The 20,331-nt window shown below is 42.2% G+C and overlaps 1 protein-coding gene across 8 annotated transcripts in view; it reads left to right on the top strand.

Annotated features, from left to right (window-relative positions):
- The window catches only part of LOC144603566 (neuronal cell adhesion molecule-like), a 352,237-nt gene extending 339,965 nt beyond the window's left edge, over window positions 1-12,272 (top strand). For all 8 annotated transcript variants that reach the window (XM_078416960.1, XM_078416961.1, XM_078416962.1 and 5 more), the window contains one exon: window positions 9,029-12,272. In XM_078416960.1, the coding sequence (XP_078273086.1) occupies window positions 9,029-9,263 (235 nt within the window). In that variant the 3' untranslated portion in view covers window positions 9,264-12,272. The remainder of the gene's footprint in view (window positions 1-9,028) is intronic.
- The last annotated feature ends 8,059 nt before the right edge of the window (window positions 12,273-20,331 follow it).

The following is a 20,331-nucleotide window of genomic DNA, read 5'->3' as shown; positions in this document are numbered from 1 at the left end:
CTGGTTTGATCAACTCCAGCAGGAATCGCCACCTCTGAGGGACACGTTTAGTTCACTTTAGTTTATTGTCTCGTGTACCAAGGTGCCGTGCAAAGCTTTTTTGTTTAGTTTAGTTTAGGGATACAGCGCGGAAACAGGCCCTTCGGGCCACCAAGTCCGCACCGGCCACCGGTTCCCCTCACATTAACACTACCCTACACACACGAGGCATAATTTACAATTTTACCAAGCCAATTAATCTACAAACCTGTACGTCTTTGGAGCGTGGGAGGAAACCAGAGCTCCTGGGAAAAAGCCACGCAGGTCACGGAGGGAGCATACAAACTCTGTACAGACAAGTACCTGTAGTCAGGATCGAACTCGGGTCTCTGGTGCTGTAAGGCGGCAGCAATACCGCTGCGCCACCGTGCCGCTGTTGCATTCTATCCAGTCAGCAGAAATACTGTACATGATTACGACCGAGCCGTCCACAGTGTACAGATACAGGATCAAGTGAATAAGGTTTGGGAAGTGTTGGAAGAGTGACAGAGGAAAGGTAAGAGAGGGTTAGCAAAAGAAAGAGCAGAGTACGAGGGAAATCTGGTGAGGAAAATACAAACACCATGACATTTTTTTTGTTTCTTTCTGAGAGGCAATTGGTGTACACCTGGCCATGTGAGGCAGAAGAACAACAAAGAGTTGTTTCTTTACCTTTGTCTGCAGCAGAAATCATACTGCAGCTTATGCGTACTGAAGGTCATCAATAAATGCCTACACTCAATGCTTTGCCGTAACCTTGATCTCCTCGTGTTATTCAACAAGGAATGCATTTTGTGACGTAGTTAGTAGGCCAACTTCCTGCATCAGTTCTCTGAATTACACCCATAGTAAAACCTCAGCCTTACAAATCCAAATCGGGTACAAATTATCAGTTGAATACCAATGTGAGATACAGCTGGTTGGTGGCCAGTGACTTAAAGAGGAGAGTGGGGGACGAAGAGGAAGGGAAATGGGGGAGAGTTGTGGGAATTAAAAGGTGGGACCCTGGCTGCATGAAGCACTCATGCAAACAATATGCAACTCAATTGCTAGACAGTCACTGCGAGACAATACATTTCATAGTCACTGCTCAACTGTTTGAAGTGGCCAAACATTCATATATCACACAGGCTCTCGGGAGTTCCAACTGAATAAAATCAGGAACAGGCACAAAGTGGGGATAGACACAAAACGGCGGAGTAACTCAGCGGGTCAGGCAGCATCTCTGGAGAAAAGAAACAGGTGACGTTTCGGGTCGAGACCCTTCTTCAAACTTAGAGGGCTGAAGGGCCTGTTGCTGCGCTGTAACTCTAAACTAAATTCAGTGGGTCAGGCAGTATCTGTGGTGGGAAATGGACATTTGGCATTTTGGGTTAAAATGAAATGTCTTGACCCGAAACTTTGACCTCCACAGATGCTGCCTGACCCACTGAGTTTCTCCAACAAATTACATTTTGCTCAACTGATTATAAAGGTGAGTATAGCGGCACAGTTCTGATACTCGAACACTGAGTATCACCAGCACATCTAATAAACAGGCCGCTCCAGCTGTGATTTGGGGGAAGTGTATCCAATATTCCTTGGACTTTTTGATCTGGTTGCAAGAGACCCACATTAAATAAGGTTAGGTGGCTATAAACCAGATGGGTTTATATTGCAAACTAGATACCAAAAGGTCAGTGAGAGAAAAGTAAGCCACCAACAACTAGCATTTACGTGGCACCTTTATCAAAATGGTTCAGTGTGTCCTTGAGCATTTCACCAAGCCACCCTGTGGTAATTTTAGGGATGAAAACTGTGCACTTGTAAGGTTAAACAATAGAAAGATTTATATTGTTTCTGGAACATGCTGCCAGAGGTGGGCGTTGAAGCAGATACTACACCATCAGTTAAAAAATATTTGGACAGGCATATGGGTAGGAAAGATTTACAGGGGTGTGGACCAAACACGAGCAAGTGGGACTAGTGAAATGGGACATCCTGGTCAGCATGGGCTAATTGGGTTGAAGGACTTTGTTTGCATTTCTGTATATCCTCCAGGCCTGCAAGTCATCTCAAAGAAATTTCCATCCACTGACATATTGTTTATATCACTGTTTCAGTGTAAGAAATGTAAGGTAAGTTTGAAGGGCTGCTTTGAAGAAGAGGGTAGGTTAAAGAAGGGAATTCCAAAGCCTGGGACTTTGATGGGTGAGTCTGTGGGCAACACTGGTGCTGTGATCAATAGCAACGTTGCTCACGAGCTCAGACCTGGACCTGGAGCGGAGCAAAGATCTCCAATTCCAACAAAGCATCGCAGATCCAAAGCATTAACTCTCTTGTTCCACAGATGCTGCCTGATCTGTTGGGTTTTCCCAGCACTTTCTTTCTGCTTTTATTCCAATGATCCCAGGGTTGTGTGGCTTGAAGAGATTAGAGATAGAGAAGGCTAAGGTCATACAGGGAAAAAAAGGATGAGCATTTTAGAGTTGAGGCACTGCTAATCGGAAGCACATGGTTTAGGCTAGTTTAAGGTGGCGCAGCCAGGGTGGCACGATGGTGCAGTGGTGGGATTGCTACCTTTACAGTGCCAGAGACCCGGGTTTGATTCTGACTATGGGTGCTGTCTGTACGGAGTTTGTATGTTCTCCCAGTGACCGAGTGGGGTTTTCTCTGCTCCAACTTCCTACCACATCGCAAAGATGTGCAAGTTTGTAGATTAGTTGGCCTGTAAATTGTCCCTAGAGTTTAGGATAGAACTAGCATATAGGGTGATTGTTGGTCAGCGTGGATGTGAAGGGCCTGTTTCTACGCTGTATCTCTAAACAAAACCAAACTAGACTGGATTGGAGGGGTCCGGAGATACGGCAAGAGAGTCATAAATTATGTTATGTTTACTGAAGGTAGAACATTGGTGACTGGCTAGAGGTACATTGAAATAATGTCCGAGGGAAACATTTATTGAGGCTGACATCTTTAAAATCAGAATGAGAATCGGAATCTATTTATTGGCCATGTACACATACAGGGAATTTGACTTGGTGCTTTGTTCGCAAATGGTAAGACACAATATACAGCAGACAGTTAAAAAAACTTAATTTAAAAATGTTTTTAAAAAGTGCAAGAGTAAAAAGGAGCAGCTGTGCTATGTATTGCACATATAAATACCTAAAATGCACTTGGAGAGTTCATAAGTGCTTGGCTTACAGACCAGAATATAGCGGTGTGGTGCTGCTGTTAAGTAGTACTACCGCTCGAGGGAAGGAGCAGTTTTGGTGCCTGGATGTGGAGGGCTTTGATAGTCTGGAGTCGCCTTCCAGAAGAGAGGACTACAAGGAGTTTGTGGCCAGGGTGAGAGGGGTCAGAGGTGATCTTACCCGCTCGAAGTAAAATTCTGTAAATAGTGAGAAAAGAAATGAGGCAGGAGTTGAGTTACACGATGATAAGGAGGATGAAGTGAATGATCCTTGTCACAGAATGGAAATATGATCAGAGGCAGTAATTATGTCTGATAATATCCCAGTAATTACTAGCCCCCATGTAATAGCATGGAAATTAGATCAGAGGTGGTAATTACTGATCCAAGTAATGCCATTGTAAGGTTTCAGTAATGTGCTGAGCATTATTCATCTGAGTAATGGTGTGGAAATGTTATTAAGCGCTCATATTAGTGTGACGCCAAGATTGAAACCAGACCGATCCAACCTCGGGTAGTTGGCCGGGAGAAGATGGAATCAATGAGTCACAATGTGTTTGTGCCAGGGACCGATGAGAACGGCTTAAGCCTCCCAGATGTTTAGTCGGAGAAACTTTCTGCACACCCTTTGGCTGACAAGGAGTCTGGCGATTTACAGACATTATAGGGTTGTAATGTGGAGATAGGTTACACGACATCAGGGTATCTTCAACACAGTTTTCAGATACCATTGTCAATGGGCCAGATGAGGAGCTGCCAGTGGAAGTGGTGCTGGCATAGGGAAAAGATCATTGCAGAAGATCCCATGGCTTTGATTGTGAGGACTGGGATGGAGAGAGGTGAATCATTTTCCGGGGGTCAGAATTGAGGCCTCGACTGAGAAGTAAGAAGCAATTTTGGTGGGAGTCAGAGGGTAGGGGTATGTGGGGGAGTTGCATTGCAGGGAGGGAGCAGACCGATAGACTGAATGGACTTTCCCGCAGGCTTCCTTTGTTCAGAACATGAGGCCGGGGAAGGTAGGCTGTGTGACAAGTAAATAAGGTTCTGGCAATAGTCATCAAATCCAGCTGCAACTGTGGGAAGAGAAAGACAAAGCCAATCTTGAGAGTTGTGGAATCACAGCGGTATACAGGATGGAAAAGGGCCCTTCAGCCCAACTCGTCCATGCTGACCAAGTTGCTCCCGCCTGCACCACTTCCTCTGGCAGCTCGTTCCATGTCAACAGCATCCTCTGTGTGAAAAGGTTTGCTCCTTGGGACCTTTTCTAATCTGACCCAGTTATAGGAAGGTTATATTGTCTGAGGAGACCTCAGCATGGAGTGGCCCGAGTTCCTATTGAAATAAAAAATATTTTTCAGTAAAAGATGTGTCAGATTGTCATTTTAAAACATTTTGGTTCATGAAAGACCTTTGGAGAAAATCTACTGTCCTTTACTAGTCTGGTCAAAATAGGACGGTTCTTTTTGCTTTTGCATAGCCTGGTTTGCATCAAGGCCCATACTCAATAGTTAGAGCTTCTTTTCCCATTCATTACATTGCAACCCAGTCATCAAGGGGACTTTGTGAACTCCTCCACAATATGACCACACTAGCAGGAGAAGAAGAGGCAAAAATTTAACACAAGTTTTTGTTTTAAGTTCCCTTCTCGTTATTTCCAGCACTATCTCTTCAGCTGGGCACAAAAGGCTCTGTTGGAAAATCTGACATTAAAACTGGAAAGGGTGCAAGACATATTTACAAGCATGTTAGCAGGACTGGAGGGTTTGAGCTAGAAGGAGAGGCTGGATAAGCTTGGCTTTGTTCCCCAGAGCACAGGATAGTCAGTGGCGACCTTAAAGAGGTTGTCAAAATCACGAGGAGCATAGATAATGTGAACAGCCACAGTCTTTCCCCCAGGTTAAGGGAGTCAAAAACTAGAGGGCATAGGTTTAAGGTGAGAGGGGAAGGACCTAAGGGGCAACTTTATTACACAGAAGGTAGTGCCTACATGGAATAAGCTGCTGGAGCAAGTAGTAGAGGCAGGTACAATTACAACCTTTGAGGTAATGGTCTGGAGGGATATGAGTTGGGCACAAGCAAGTGAGACTAGTTCAGTTAAGCAACTTTGTCTGTGTGGACGGGTTGGGCTGAAGGGCCTGTTTCCGTGCTGTTTGGCTCTGTGATTCTATGATTCTCATGTTTGGCATTTTCCTATTTTTGCTTTTTTTCCCTCCTCTTTCTCTGCTGTTCCCTGAGGCAACAATATTACGTTCGAGTGTATGTTCCCTGTAGCCAGCCAGCCGTGTTTTAAAATTGGTAGCAGGATTTACACATAATAACACTTATGGAACAATTCTGTAAAAGGCAAACAAGAAAGGTGACTGAGGATGGGAGCAGAGTTCTGGTTACCCCCAGTTCTTAGTACCTCTAAGGAGGGTGTGGACGTCCACACCCTCCTACGGAAAGCCCAAGCCAGATGGGCAGGCCATGTCGTCAGAATGCCCGAGAGTCGACTGCCAAAAAAGCTTCTGTATGGAGAACTGTGTCAGGGCAAGCGCTCAGTAAGAGGACAGAAGAAACGGTTTAAGGACTGCCTCAAAGTGTCCCTCAAAGACTTGGACATTAACCTCAGCACTTGGGAGTCTCTTGCTCTGGACCATCCAACCTGGCGTAGCAAGCTCACCACAGGAGCCCGTGCAGCAGAGAACAGACGCACTGCAGAGGCCCAGAGGAAACGCACCGCGCGCAAGGCCCGGGCTACCTCCACTTCCACTGCAGCAGCCATCCACTTGTGTCCTACGTGTGGGCGTGCCTTCCGGGCCCGGATTGGCCTCACCAGTCACTTCCGGACCCACAGTCACCAATCCTCCAACTGAAAGTGAAGTCATGGTCATCTTTGAACCCGAAGGACGAACAACAACAGTACCTCTAAACAAGCTGAGGTTGGTTCTGAAGTATTGTCGGCATCGTAGGGGTCAGCCGTAACTTTGCCGCTTTCCTTCATCATCTGGTGGCACCGACTACTGTTATAGGGAGGATTAACACAGGGTTGCTCACCCAATTACACCTGCTTCATCTGCAATCCCTGGAGGTCCTTGTTGTCAGATAGCACAACATTAATAGACATTATAGTCTGCTCCCTCACCCCCTGAGCTGCACACAAGCGGTGGCACAGTGGTGCAGCGGTAGAGTTGCCGCCTGATAGCGGCAGAGACTTGGGTTCGATCCTGACTACGGGTGCTGCCTGGACGGAGTTTGGACACGCTCCCTGTGACGGCGTGGGTTTCCCCCGGGAATCCAGTTTCCTCCCACATTCCAAAGATGTACAGGTTAATTGGCTTCGGTAAAAATTGTAAATCGTCCCTGTGCGTGGGATAGTGCTTGTGTATGAGGGTCGCTGGTTGGCGCGGACTTAGTGGGCTGAAGGGCTGTTTCTGTGCTGTATCTCTAATCTAAACTAAACTAAACTAAACCCTCTTCTGAATGTTCACTTAGCGTGAAGTCAATAATTGTACTCTCGCATGTCTTGACTTGGATCATCCAATTCAACTCAAGAGCTGAAACTTGGAGTTCTTTAGTCTGAAGCTTAGAGCATCCCTCAAGGGCCAACTCTATGAGGGGAAGTTGCCTCTTGACTGCGAAACGATTCTCTTATTCCCATGCACATGGTTGTCTATCTTTCCCTTCCCTCCATCCACCTGATGCATTACTTTCTTTGTTGCTTCCCATGATAGAGTGGATGTGGAGAGGATGTTTCCACTCGTGGGAGAGTTTAAGACCAGAGGTCATAGCCTTAGAATAAAAGGACGTACCTTTAGAAAGGAGATGAGGAGGAATTTCTTTCGTCAGAGGGTGGTGAATCTGTAGAATTCATTGCCACAGTCAGCTATGGAGGTCAAGTCAATGGATATTTTTAAGCTAGAGATTTGCAGATTCTTGATTAGTAAGAGTGTCAGGGGTTATGGGGAGTAGGCAGGAGAATGGGGGTTGAGAGGGAAAGATAGATTAGCCGCAATTGAATGGCGTAGACGATGGGCCAAATGGCCTAATTCTGTTCCAAGAACTTATGAACATAATATGGAAACAGTTTTCTGCTAAAATCATTTTAATTCCATCGCTTTACTTTGTAGCTTAACCATTCAATTGAGTTGATGTTGGATGGCTTTAATATCCTCTAAAACTGACACAACTGAAATAAATAGATTTATTGATATCTCGTAGCTTGCGTGACCTTTGTTGTGTTGGGATTGGTTGCTGTGATTCCTGTTATACAACGGTGACTAAACCTCAAAAGCAGACCAGTGACACATCTGCAGCCTCACAGTGCCAGCCTCACTGCACCATCCTGATCTCCAGCCCTCCGTGTGTGTGGAGTTTGTGCATTCTCTCTGTGACTACATGCGTTTCTTCCAACTGCTTCAGTTTCCTCGCACATCCCAAAAACGTGCAGGTTATTAGGCTATTGCAAATTGTCTCTTGCTTGAAAATGAGTGGTGATATCTGAAAGAAATTGATGAGAATGTGGAGAGACTAATAAAATGGGATTATTACACAATTAGTGTAAATGGGCGATTGATGGTCTGCATGATTGCGGTGGGCCGAAGGGCCTGCTTTCATGATGTACCTCTCTATGATTTTGTACATTGTAGAATCCTTTGGTTCTTAAAGAATGCTATATTAATGCAACTCTTTTATTAAAAGGGTCAAAATAAGATTGAAGAAATTAATTGCAAAGAATTCAGCCTCCTGATCCTGATGCTAGCCGAATTTGCCATGAATTTTTGCTTCTTAATGGCATTATCTCTGTTGCAACGCTGTGGGTTTTGCAGTGCCAGAGAAGTAGTTCAAATGAAACTGGCAGCTTCCCACTTCATTTTGCCCATAATGGGAAGAATCATCTTTGGTTGGAGGCTGTCAGGATGATTGGAGACCTGCATGAAATCTCTTGCAAAACTGTAGCGGGCGGTGGAGGGGTGCGGAGTTGACAATAGACTGAGCTTGCCGCTTCTTCTGACTGTTTTCATTTGTTTTTCTGCATTCTATAATGGAAAATGTAGGTCTCTGGAAAGGTAAGGAGGCAACTGAGTCTGGCATGCCTTAAGTAACACCAAACGACTTGAATGTCCTTGCAACATTTGTTTAACCTCTCCACCTCATTGAATGAGCTGAATACAAACTCTCTCCATTTCAAATATATATTTTTTCCCACTTTCATGCACCCCCATTGCTGATGTTTTTTTCCTACAAACTAACACGTGACGAGCTTCATTCCTTTTCCAGCCCAAGGGTCCAAAAATGTATCTTGAACCTTGAATTTGTTCCTAACCAGCATCTCTATTGATGTGCAGTGTCACTTGTAAGGTCTGAACATGACAATAACTAACAAAACAGAATGGCAATGTTGGCGGTTACAATGACCATTAAAATGGCCGTTGAATATCACACATCCACTGTTGTTGGTTTATCCTGGGCTAGAAAAGGATCTTACAAATGTCATTCCCCTTTTGATAAATCCTGCTGTTGTTTCCTTGATAGTGTAACACGTCACTCCTTGAGCTGTTCATTCATTCCCATGATTCCTTCCCATCCATAATACATTTTGATTTGGAATTGTAACTAGTTGTTTGTGAATGAAGCGAGGTACGAGATTAATCAGATTAGATGATGTATGATAACCCTCTGCACCAAGGATGCCCTATAATGCAGTGGACTATGCCTTATTAGTACAACTTCCCAGTTCATTCAGAGGGTTGACTCTGGTAATGCATATGGCTGCTGGTACATACATTGACTTTACTGTGCGTGGAGTTCACGTTTTGAGACTTGCACTTCTATTAATGTCACCCTCCTTTCCAGTGACACAGAGGACCACAAGCCGCTCAAAGGAAGCCGGACACCTTCTGACGGGACGGTTAAGAAGGGCGTGAGCGATGACAGCTTGGTTGACTACGGTGAAGGTGGGGAAGGGCAGTTCAATGAAGATGGCTCTTTTATTGGACAGTACAGCGGAAAGAAGGAGAAGGAAACGGTGGAGGGAAACGAGAGCTCCGAAGCCCCGTCCCCAGTCAATGCCATGAACTCCTTTGTCTAACACACTGGGGAGGCCGTGGAATCATCCGACACTCATGCACCAATAAATCGTAGAGTTTATCCATTTTACACTTATCTCCTGAGTTGTCATTACATGCACGTTCAGAAATAAACGAATGATGGGAAGTTGGTGCCTAAAATGTTCAGAGTGTACAGATGAACAAATAAAAAAGGAGGGAAAGCCCAACATGAGTTTTCAGGAACGAAGCTGAAGAGAGAAAGGATTAGGAATTATTGAACACTAATCTTCTGGACCAGAAGTTCATCAACTGTGTGTATTAGCATTCGACTTGGCGCATCATTTGTTGGATTCCACTTCTTTGTGTCCTCTTGGTTTGCGCTAACATAGTGCATGAGAACAACATGTATCTCACTGCCATCTAAGATAGATGAGTGTATGCTGTGATGACAGTGGTCGTCTGTACAATATTTGTTTATAAAGTGTACAGTGCAGTGACTGAAAATGAACCTCGTTTTGTCGTCAGTGTTCGATTGGTGAGACATTGTTGTGAAGGTGGTAATTACTTTTCTTTGAATGTATAACAACTGTTTGTATCCTTTTTGCAAGGCAGTGAAAAAAATGGGAGGGGGGGTTGATAGTATTGGATCCCAGTTGATGATTTAAAATAGAATGTTTTGGAATGGTAACCAAGCCTCTTGTTTGTACCATAATGTTGTAGTTCCTGTTCTCTCAAGGGAGAAAACAAGAGGGAATACTTTATCCAATGATGAGAGCATTCTTATAACACCACACTGATGGGCACAATTCACACACTATTGATATGAGCGCATTAAACCTCTCAAAGCCTTACACGCTTTTCTTTGTAAATTAAACTTGGCCACTTGTTACACAAATATTTCAATGTTTGGATGCCAGACACCACAATTCAATATGGCGTTTGCCTGCCATTTCTACTTGTTATTATTGTTAGTTATACTGCCTTCTAAGATCCAAATTGAAAGAAAAAAAATTGAAAAAGGTGTGGCCTCTCTTTTTAAACTAAAAGTAATGTTTTTTGTTCTATCCAAATCCTTTGCGGGGTGATAGTTATGAAATACAGGGATTAAATGAATTGGTATTACAAGCTCTTGGTTGCAAGAACATTGTCTGTTTGCCATTTTCTTTCCTTCATAACTTGCATCAAGTTTAATTAAGCTTTTTGTTGTAGATATTGTGTTGTATTTTGTAAATATGCTTTGACTTGTCAATGCCACGGGCTTCCAGTGCAGCTTGATTTGCGGTGAAATATTGCCAGTCAAGCGCATGGGATTTAGTTGTCAACCTTCCTGTTTTTTCCTGATCTCTCCAATGTTTAAATATTAATCTACTGCATTAACCCTCTCCTTATTCAATGAGATAAAAGATCAGCCATGATCATATTGAATGTTGGAGCAGGTGCAAGAGTCTGGATGGCCTAATCCTGCTTCTATATCTTATGTTCAATGGAACATTCTCTGCCATTTTCACCACCCACAGCGACGTATCACAACCAAACATCTCTTGCAGCATTTCAAAGGGATCGGTCCCTCCAAGACATCATGGTCCACATCTCAGACACGCCTAACATTACTTTATCTTCTGACAGCATTCTTCCTTACAGGTGATGCCACACCTGACACTTTGCCCCTTTATTACCAATTGTCCAGGGTGCCAAATAATTCTCCCAGCTGAAACAGATATTCATTTGTACTCCTGCATTGTAGTTAATGCGGCCGCTGCAATGTCGGGACGATCAAACCCAGTCTGCGGGACTATTTCTTGAAGCACTTTTGTTGAGTCCACCAGTGCAACCCCAGCATCTGATCGCCTGTTACTTTACTTCTTTGCCCCCATTCACGTTCCTTACCTCAGCCTCTGACATTATCCTAATGAAGCTCCATCCATGCTTGAGGATCAACAACTCCACTTCCAGTCAAGCACTTTACACCCTTTCAGACTCAACTTCAAATTTCCTGAGGTCATCTGTTGCCGGCCCTGATTTGGTGATATCATTTTATTGACAATAGCAGTTGGGGTATGGCTTTCCATTTACACTTCTATTTGGCCCATCTATTATAATTCCCTGTCCCATTACCACCCTATGATCATGTCTCCTCCCTTTCACATCACAAATCTCCCCCTCTTCACCTTCGAAGCCAACAACTATCCCTGGCTACTTAAAACTTGTTTATATCGAACTTCTTCCATTTTGGATGAAGGGTTACCACTTTATAACACGAGTCCTGTTTCTCTCTCCACAAATCCCAACAGACTTGCTGAGCATTTCTGACATTTTCTCTTTGTATTTAACTTAGTGGTGTGCTGAAGTAATTGCTGGGGAACATCATGGGGATTCCATCAGGAAAGTCTTTTTTTTGATGCTCTACTTATTATTAAAAAGGTATGGGTGAATGTGTCTATGTTATGGGTGGGTGGATCATTTGGAGATTGAAGCCGATGGGAAGAAAACTCCAAATATCTAACAGTTTGCTGAAAAGTTTTATTCTCTCACTGTATTTTTCTCTGCTGCTGATTTGTAAAGCTGCAAACTCACTGGCTGTGAAGCAATCTGTTTTCAACTAACCGGGATATCTCACTTCCAAGTTTTCATTCTGCTTCTCCAGGGGCTGCTTACTGTGTGGGAGAGACTAATGTTCACTCCTTATTCAAAATAGCTGCTGCTTGCAAAATGCCTCTTTTTTAAAAAACAAATTGTTTTTGGAGCTATCGATTCCCCCCCCCCCCCAGTTTACTAATGGGACAGGGCGTGCGCCACTGAATAGTCCATGGGACATCTTATTCTCGGTAGATTCAACATGATAATGGGTGACATTTGAGAGACTTGTCATTGAGGCTGCTGGAACAAAGTTAATTTTGAGTGCTGGTGACGTGGATGTGAGATTTCTCTTTACATGGGAAGGCATGCAGTCAGGTGGAAAGGTATCTGCTATGTATCGCCGGTAAGAGTTTACTGATTTTGTATCGGAAAAAAGAAGCAAATGGGAAAATAAATGTGCTCTAGACTTTCAATTCTTTGGCTTTTTTTTAAAGTTTGTTTTCGAAATGCCTGACATCTGTGCGGTTCGATGGAACATAAAACAGCACAGCACAGGAAAAACCCATTCAGCTCACCATACCGAATGACCATACTGATGCCATTAATAAGATCTGCACCTAATCCATATCCATCCATTTGCTGCATTTCCACATTTTAAAAATTCTCTGCACATCTCTGCAAATTCGACCTCCTAAAGTGCAACACCTCCCACTTGCTCAGCTTAAACTGCCATTTCTTCACTCATTTCTGCAGTGAATCTGTATCCTGCTGTGTACTTTGATGGTCTTCCTCGCTGTCTACAAATCCACCAACTTTGATGTTATCTGAAAACTTACGAACTAATCCATTGCCATTTTAATCCAGATTTTTCATATCTTTATATATATCTCCACAGACTGTGTATATATATATATATAAACCCATATATATTATGTATAAAACCGCACACACACACACACATATATATATCACCAACAACAGAGGTCCTGGCACAGATCCATTACAGACGTCAACAAGGCACAGACTTGCAACCAGAATAACACATTTCACACATCCCTCTGTCTTCTATGAGTAAGCCAGTTCTGAATCTGGACGATCGAATCATCATGGAACCCATGCATCTTAATCTTCGGATCTGCCTATCATGAGGGACTTTATCAAATACCTACTTAAAATCCATGAAGACAACATTAACTGCCCTGTCCCCTTCGATCATCATCGTCACCTCCTAAAAAAAACCCAGTTGTTTATAAAACATGGCCTTCCGTGTATAAATCCAGGCTGAATGTCCCGAATGAGCCCATTCTCTTTCAAATGTGTAAAAATTATCCAAAAGAATCCTCTCCAATACCTTCCCTACCACTGACATGAGGCTCACCGGCCTATAATTTCCTGAATTATCTCTACTTGCCTTCAGGCAAAGGAACAGCATTGGCTACTCTCCATTCCTCTGAGACTTCACTTAGGGCCAGAGAAGATGCAAAAATCTTACCAATCTCAAAAACCTAGGCTAGATCCCATCCGGACCTGGGGATTTATCACCTCAATGATCTTCAAGAGCCCCAACACCAACTTCTTCTTGATCTCAAACAGCCCTTGCATATTAGTATTCCCCACACTGATCTCTGTGTCCTCAACGTCCTTGTCTGTGTCGAGTACAAAGTACTTAGTTTTAGTTTAGTTTACAAATACAGTATGGAATTAAGCCCTTCAGACCCACCAAGTCCATGCTGACTATCAATCGCCTGTTCACACTAGTTCTAGTTATCCAACTTTTGCATCCACACCTTACACACTAGGTTCAATTTTACCAAGGTCAATTAACCTACAAACCTGCACATCTTTGGGATGTGGGAAGAAGCTGGAGTACCCGGAGGAATAACCACATGGCCATAGGGCGACCGTGCAAACTCCACACAGACAGTACCTGAGGTCACGATCGAATCTGCGTCTCTGGTGCTGTGAGGCAGCAGCCCTACCAACTGCACCACTCTATCACCATACCCATTTAGTACCTTACTTCACTTCCTCTGACTCCAAGCATAAATTCCATCCTTTAAAATCTTTGGGATATCACTGCACTCTGCCAATAATGCATTGGAATCTTGCCCCAGATTAAGTGCTCAAATCTCTAACCTTCTAAGAGGAAACACAACCTTCTAAGAGGACTGGCATTCTACCAACAGAACCATCTGACAATTCGAAGGGCATGCAACGCCTCTAGTTTCTTCGATACACAAGAGACTGCAGATGTTGGAATCCGGAACAAAAAATAAATTATTGGAGGAACTCAGCAAAGCAAGCAGCACCTCTGGAGGCAATGAATAGCTGAGCTGATGTTTGGCAATGGGAATATTAGTTACATTTAATGCAAGAAAGTAAAGGGCAGAGTAAGGAAAGAAAAATGTTTGTTTATCTAAAACAAAGTGGGTGGTATGGTGGTGCAGCGATAGAGTTGCTGCCTTACAGCGCCAGATACCCGAGTTCAATTCTGTCTACTGACGCTGTCTATACATAGTTTGTATGTTCTCCCCATGAGCACAAGGGTTTTCACCGGATGTCCCCGTTTCCTCCCACACTCCAAAGATGCACAGATTTGCAGGTTATTTGGCTTCGGTAAAGATTGTAAATTGTCCCTAGGGTGTAGAGTTGTACTGTACTGGTTGTAGTGTACTGGTTGGCACGGACTTAGTGGGCTAAAGGCCTGTTTCCACGCTGTATCTCAAAACTAAACTGCACAATAGAAGTAAGGTTTGTTCAGCACTGTGATACAAAGATATGATTGCAGATTTTGGCACATGCAGAATCTCGGCTAATATTTAGGGCAATCAAATGTAGTTACATAATTGGAGCTTGAGTAATTAGGGACCAGGCTTTTCTGATGTCACCTTCACCACTGATTATTCAAGTAGACTTCCATTGACTTTGCATTACAGTGGGGCTTTAAAGCTTTCCTGGAAAAGAGCCAAATTCTTGGGATAAGAATCTTGAATCAGGCATAGGATGACACTTTGGGTCTCTTAAATTCTAGGATGCAGTAAGTAGTGCAGTGCTGTTTTGCTACATCCTAACATCAAACTTCCCTTCTATCAGTCCTTCAAGGCTGCTCTGCCATTCAATAATATTATACCCAATCCAATTTTGGCCTCAAAACTTTCCACTTTGCCACTCTCTTGATTTGATTTCCTAGTAGTTCAAATGTCTATCAATCTCCATCTTGAACATATTCAATGACTCCGTTCCACAGCTTTCTGTGACAGAGAATTCCAAAGTTTTACTGCCGTTTGAGAGAAGACATTTCTCCTCACATCCAGTTTAAATGGGTGGATCTTATTCTAGAACTATGCCCCAGTTCTCAATACCCCTTCTAGATCTCGATACTAGTCCATCACAGGTAAACTGACCTCACCATCGAAGGGATCTATAGGAGTCGCTGCTTCAAGAAGGCAGGCAGCATCATCAGACCCACTTTCATTTCACTCCCGTTATCATTAAGAAGGTATAGGAGCCAGAAAACTGTAATGTCCAGGTTCAGGAGCAGCTTATTCCGAACAACCATTAGGCTATTAAACACTGCAACTTCCAACTAAGATCTGAACTACATAGACTTGGGGGCATTGTTTTTATCATTTTTGTCTTTGCACTTTAAAAAATATATATACTGAACTTCTTTATGGTTGTTTATTATGATGTTTACAAAGCAATTTACATATCTGTTGAGCTGCTGCACGTAAGAATTTAATTCTTCAGTTTTGGGAAGTGTGGCAATAAAACACTTGACTTAACTCTTGAAGCAAACATCTTCACAGTGTACAAATCGACAATCATTCTCAGAATCTTTTGTGTTGTATTAAGATCACTGATCACTCTTCTGAACTCCAATGACTATTGACTGATAAAGAAAGCATGGACCAGTGTTTCCCTACAAAAGCCCAGCTCCATTGAGCAAGGGTTCTCACATCCTCCTGTGCTCTGGGGTATAGAGTCCCAGCCTGCTCAATCTCTCCCTTTAGCTCAGACCCACGAGTCCAGGCAAAATCCTTGTAAATCTTCTATGCACACTTTCTAACTTAACATCTTTCCTATAACATGATGACCAGAACAACCCAATGACGTTCAGTATAACTCTGATGTTCTGGGTGGGAAATATATGAGGACTCTGGAGCTTGGTTCTGGCTGCACATCCTACTTGCGCTCAGTAGCACAGCTCATACTCCAAACTAATGAGCAAACTATCATCGCAGGTCTCGACCCGGAACGTCGCCCATTCCTTCTCCTGAGATGCTGCCTGACCTGCTGAGTTACTCCAGCATTTTGTGAATAAATACCTTCGATTTGTACCGGCATCTGCAGTTATTTTCTTAAACTATCATCGCTGATCAACTGGACTCTGGCAACTTGCATTCATTTCCCAGACAAACTTTCTTTACTTGTGCCCCAGTTACCAAACTGACTCCGTACTGCTGAACCATCAAGATTTCTGAAGGATTGGATGCCAGATTATCAGTTTACTGCAATTCTGATGCATAATCATCGTTACAACATTGGAAATGGAGCACCCATTGATTTCCACCAAACTCCTCCAAACAGCAATCAAATAGTAACACCTATTCTTGATTAGCACAAGTGTCAGAGGTTTTGGGGAGAAAGCAGGAGAATGGGGTTAGGAGGGAGGGATGGATCAGCCATGATTTAATGGCTGAGTAGACTTGACGGCCTAATTCTGCTCCTATCTCTTATGATCTTATGATTTCTTCGCTGATGTTGATTGAGCATTGAATATTGGCGGGAAGTTTTGTGATCAGCATTGAATATTGGCGGGAAGTTTCGTTCTGCAGGAATTATATATACTGACGGCACATGGATATGAAGGGAATGAAAGTTATGGATCACATGCAGGAAGAGGAGAATAGTTTAACCATGTTCAGCACAGACATTGTGGGCCAAAGAGCCTGTACCTGTGTTGTACTGTTCTATGTTCTATCTAATGCCCTGAACGCTTTCAAATTAACATTAGAGAACATATAGGGCTTCAATGCCTTGTTCATTAGTCAGCATTCCCAAAGGTATAGCAGTTCCTGATCGCTGACTGGAGTAACAGTGTGGGTACTGTCACAGGATTTGTACCTCCAACCTCTCACATAAACAAACACATTCTCCTGTCACCACTGTGAATAGAATGTGAGGGTTTCAGCTATAGAATCCCATAAGGTAGCTCTTGGCCAAAAGTGCATCAAAGATCATCTTTGATGACCAATTATCCAACCCAGTTCAGTCTGTTCAATGAGATTTTTCAGTGTCCTAAGCATTTGGGAAAATTAGATTGACATTAGTACAATAATAATATTTCATGCATTTGCTATCATTTTCATTAGGTTTCCTGAGAAATGCACTAATAACACTGCTGCTATCACCCTGGGCCACCTTGAGCAACCCCACGACAGATCTGCTCTTAAATGATAATAATACTTCCGCTTCACAGCAGAGCATCTCAAAATGCTTCACACAATGAATTTCCTTCAGAGTGGAATGACTGCCTGTCCAATTATACATTGTGGAATATTTCACGTCTTTTGTGGGTTCTCCTTACAAAGGCGTTTTACTTTTCTCGGTAAGAATTGTAACTGAACTTTACTGACAGGTTTATACCATTAACAATACATTTGACACTGGATGTGTGCACTCCTGCAATAGTGTGGGAAATCAAAAAATACAGTGACGAACTTATTCCTACTGTGTCTGAAGGAACAGCAGATGCTGGTTTAAACCAAAGATAGACACAAAATGCTGGAGTAACTCAGTGGCACAGGCAGCATCTCTGGGGAGAAGGAATGGGTGACGTTTGAGGTCGAGACCCTTCTTCAGACTGATGGTCTCAACCCGAAACGCCATATCCTCCTCTCCAGAGATGCTGCCTGTCCTGCTGAGTTACTCCAGCATTTTGTGTCTATCCTTATTCCTGCTCTTGACTGATTTGACAATGTTACCCTACAAAGTAAACCAATGTTTGAATTCAATGTCAAACTCAGGTTATCTGGTCATTATGGAATTATTGTTTGTGGGATCTTTCAGTGTGCAAATTGTGCGACCGCATTTCCTACATTGCAACAGTCACAACACTTCAGAATGCACTTTAATGCAGTAAAGCACTTTGGAACATTCTAAGGTCAAAGTCATGTTAATATTTCTTCATTGTTATTTGGAACAACTGTTGCAGAAACATCCAATCAACATTATTTCTCCATTATTTTAATTATATATTTCTCCATTATTCTCACCATTATTTTATTATCATCATTATTTTAAGTGAGGTACTCTTAATATCACACATGATTATCAGTGCCAATTTATTATTCAAATTTTGGGAATGGGATTAGAGGCTGCAGCTTTAGTCTCTGGAGTTGGACAAGAATGCTGCCAATTGAAGCATTGTTGAGGTCAGTTATCACAAGATGCATGCTCTGTTATATAATGAAGGTACATTGATTGTGTACAGTGATTTAGTATCAGGAAAAATAGATTAAAAGTAAGTCAGCAAGCCGTCATAATCTCTGGATAAATGAATCCTCTAACATATTTAATCTTCGTCACTTCCAACAACCAATCGATGCTGGATCTGTGGCACGGCAGCTTAATTAGATCGTATAAGGAGGGGTAAAAAGGGGAACAAATTGGAGGAAAAATAATGTTGTTTTATTCTTCGGAATGTTCACAGTGAGCTGATTATCATGGAATAATTAGCATTTCTCAGGGACTAGCTTCCAAAACTATAAAGTCATTATTCAAAATAGAAATATACAGTGTTGTAGCTAATTGTTGGAAATAAGTTGAAGGAAAGAATCAATGAATGAAATAGCACACAGAAAAATATTATTTAAGAAATTAGAACAAATGTGATCTCAGCAGATGTCTAATGGAGTGCTTCTGATATGGAGTGAAATTAAAGAGCTAACTTTTTTTTCTTACTATAGATTCATTGGGAACTCGAACATGGGAGTTCAATACTGCAGTTTGATTCATTTGTGAGCTTAAGAAGCAAATTCAATAGCTTCATGAATGTTTCCAAGCTCTTTGTTAGCTCACTGATGTAACAAAGGATTTCAATGCTGGGTTAAGTTTTAATCTTTATACAACAGTGTGAATGGAAGTACAACTATCGCATCCGCCTGCTATGCTGGCAACTGGCACTTTGATGGATTGGGCAGCTTGTAGTTTTGATAATGAAGATTGAAGAATGTTTAACTGGAGAAAATATTCTCTTTTGCAGCCTTAACAGAGAGCCTTAACAATAGGGAGGCACAGTGATGCAGCAGTAGAGTTGCTGCCATACAGCACCAGAGACCCGGGATCAACAACAACAGTTCCTTGTTTCAGCAAGAACCCCATAATTAGTATTGCAGGCATGAAAGAGAGCTATTCTGTCAATGGTACTGCTTTTCTGACCAGATCTGATTGATCACACAACTGGATAGTAAAGATACAAAGGTCCTATTTCAAACAAGACTAAGAAGGCTATTCCCTGTCCCTAAGCCAATGTTTATCACCACTGGCAATTCTGATACAAATGATCATGCCATTACTACTTTGCTCTTCGTTGAAGCATACAGTTTACAAATCGGCAGCTTGGTTTGGCAGCTTAAATTTAAAAAATAATGAATTGGCTGAAAGCCCTGGAACACTCTGAGAGGGATGTGAAAGGTGTTATATAAATGCAAATCTCACTTTCTATTTTTAGCTGTTCCATTTTTTTCAGTATTAATTGTCTTTGTCAAGAAAGATCATTTGTTTGAATCAATTTTAGTAACTTGACATTTCATGGGATTTTAATAAAGCAGCTTACACTTTAATCTGCAATCCATTTGAGACTTCAATTATGAATTAGCTCCGCTCTGATCCAATAGCTTCCTTTAATACCTTTACATGAGGCTACATACCTCTGGTTTGATTTTATTCACCTGCTAAAATCCTGACAGTTAAAAAGAAAGATCTTACATTATGTCTCAGAATTCTTTGCACAATAAAACTAATTAAATAAGAAAAAATAAAATAAAGTAAAATAAAATAAATATTTTTGAACAATAGTTCCTGAGAGTGGTGCATGAATGTGGGAGCCATTTTGTACATAGCAAGGGCCCATAAACAGCAGAGAGTTTGCTCATTGATTAATCTGTGTCCAACATTAATAAATAAGAATTGTGTCTCAGGCTGACAAAGCATATTTTCTCAATACTACATCATGCCCTTAAGTCCCATTTCTGTGAGTATTATCTAATTATCTCACTAATACAATCTAATTAATGTTTTATTGTGGCGAATAATGTACACAAATAAAACAGTTATTTTCTCTATTCTTTTCCCTTTGGAGTTAAAACACAGTTCCTTCGGAAACGGAAAATCAAATTAACTGCAGCACAGTAGTTAGTAGCGTTGCTGCCTCACGGATCCAGTGACTCCAGTTCAATCCTGACTTCTGGTGTTGTTGATGTTTTATCTCACATCAAAATTAGTGGGTTGGTATGTTAATTAACCACT

Source organism: Rhinoraja longicauda, chromosome 20, assembly GCF_053455715.1.
Source record: "Rhinoraja longicauda isolate Sanriku21f chromosome 20, sRhiLon1.1, whole genome shotgun sequence".
NCBI classification, from domain to species: Eukaryota; Metazoa; Chordata; class Chondrichthyes; order Rajiformes; family Arhynchobatidae; genus Rhinoraja; species Rhinoraja longicauda.
The sequence above is the reverse complement of the archived record's forward strand: the minus strand, read 5'-3'. Positions and strand labels throughout refer to the sequence as shown.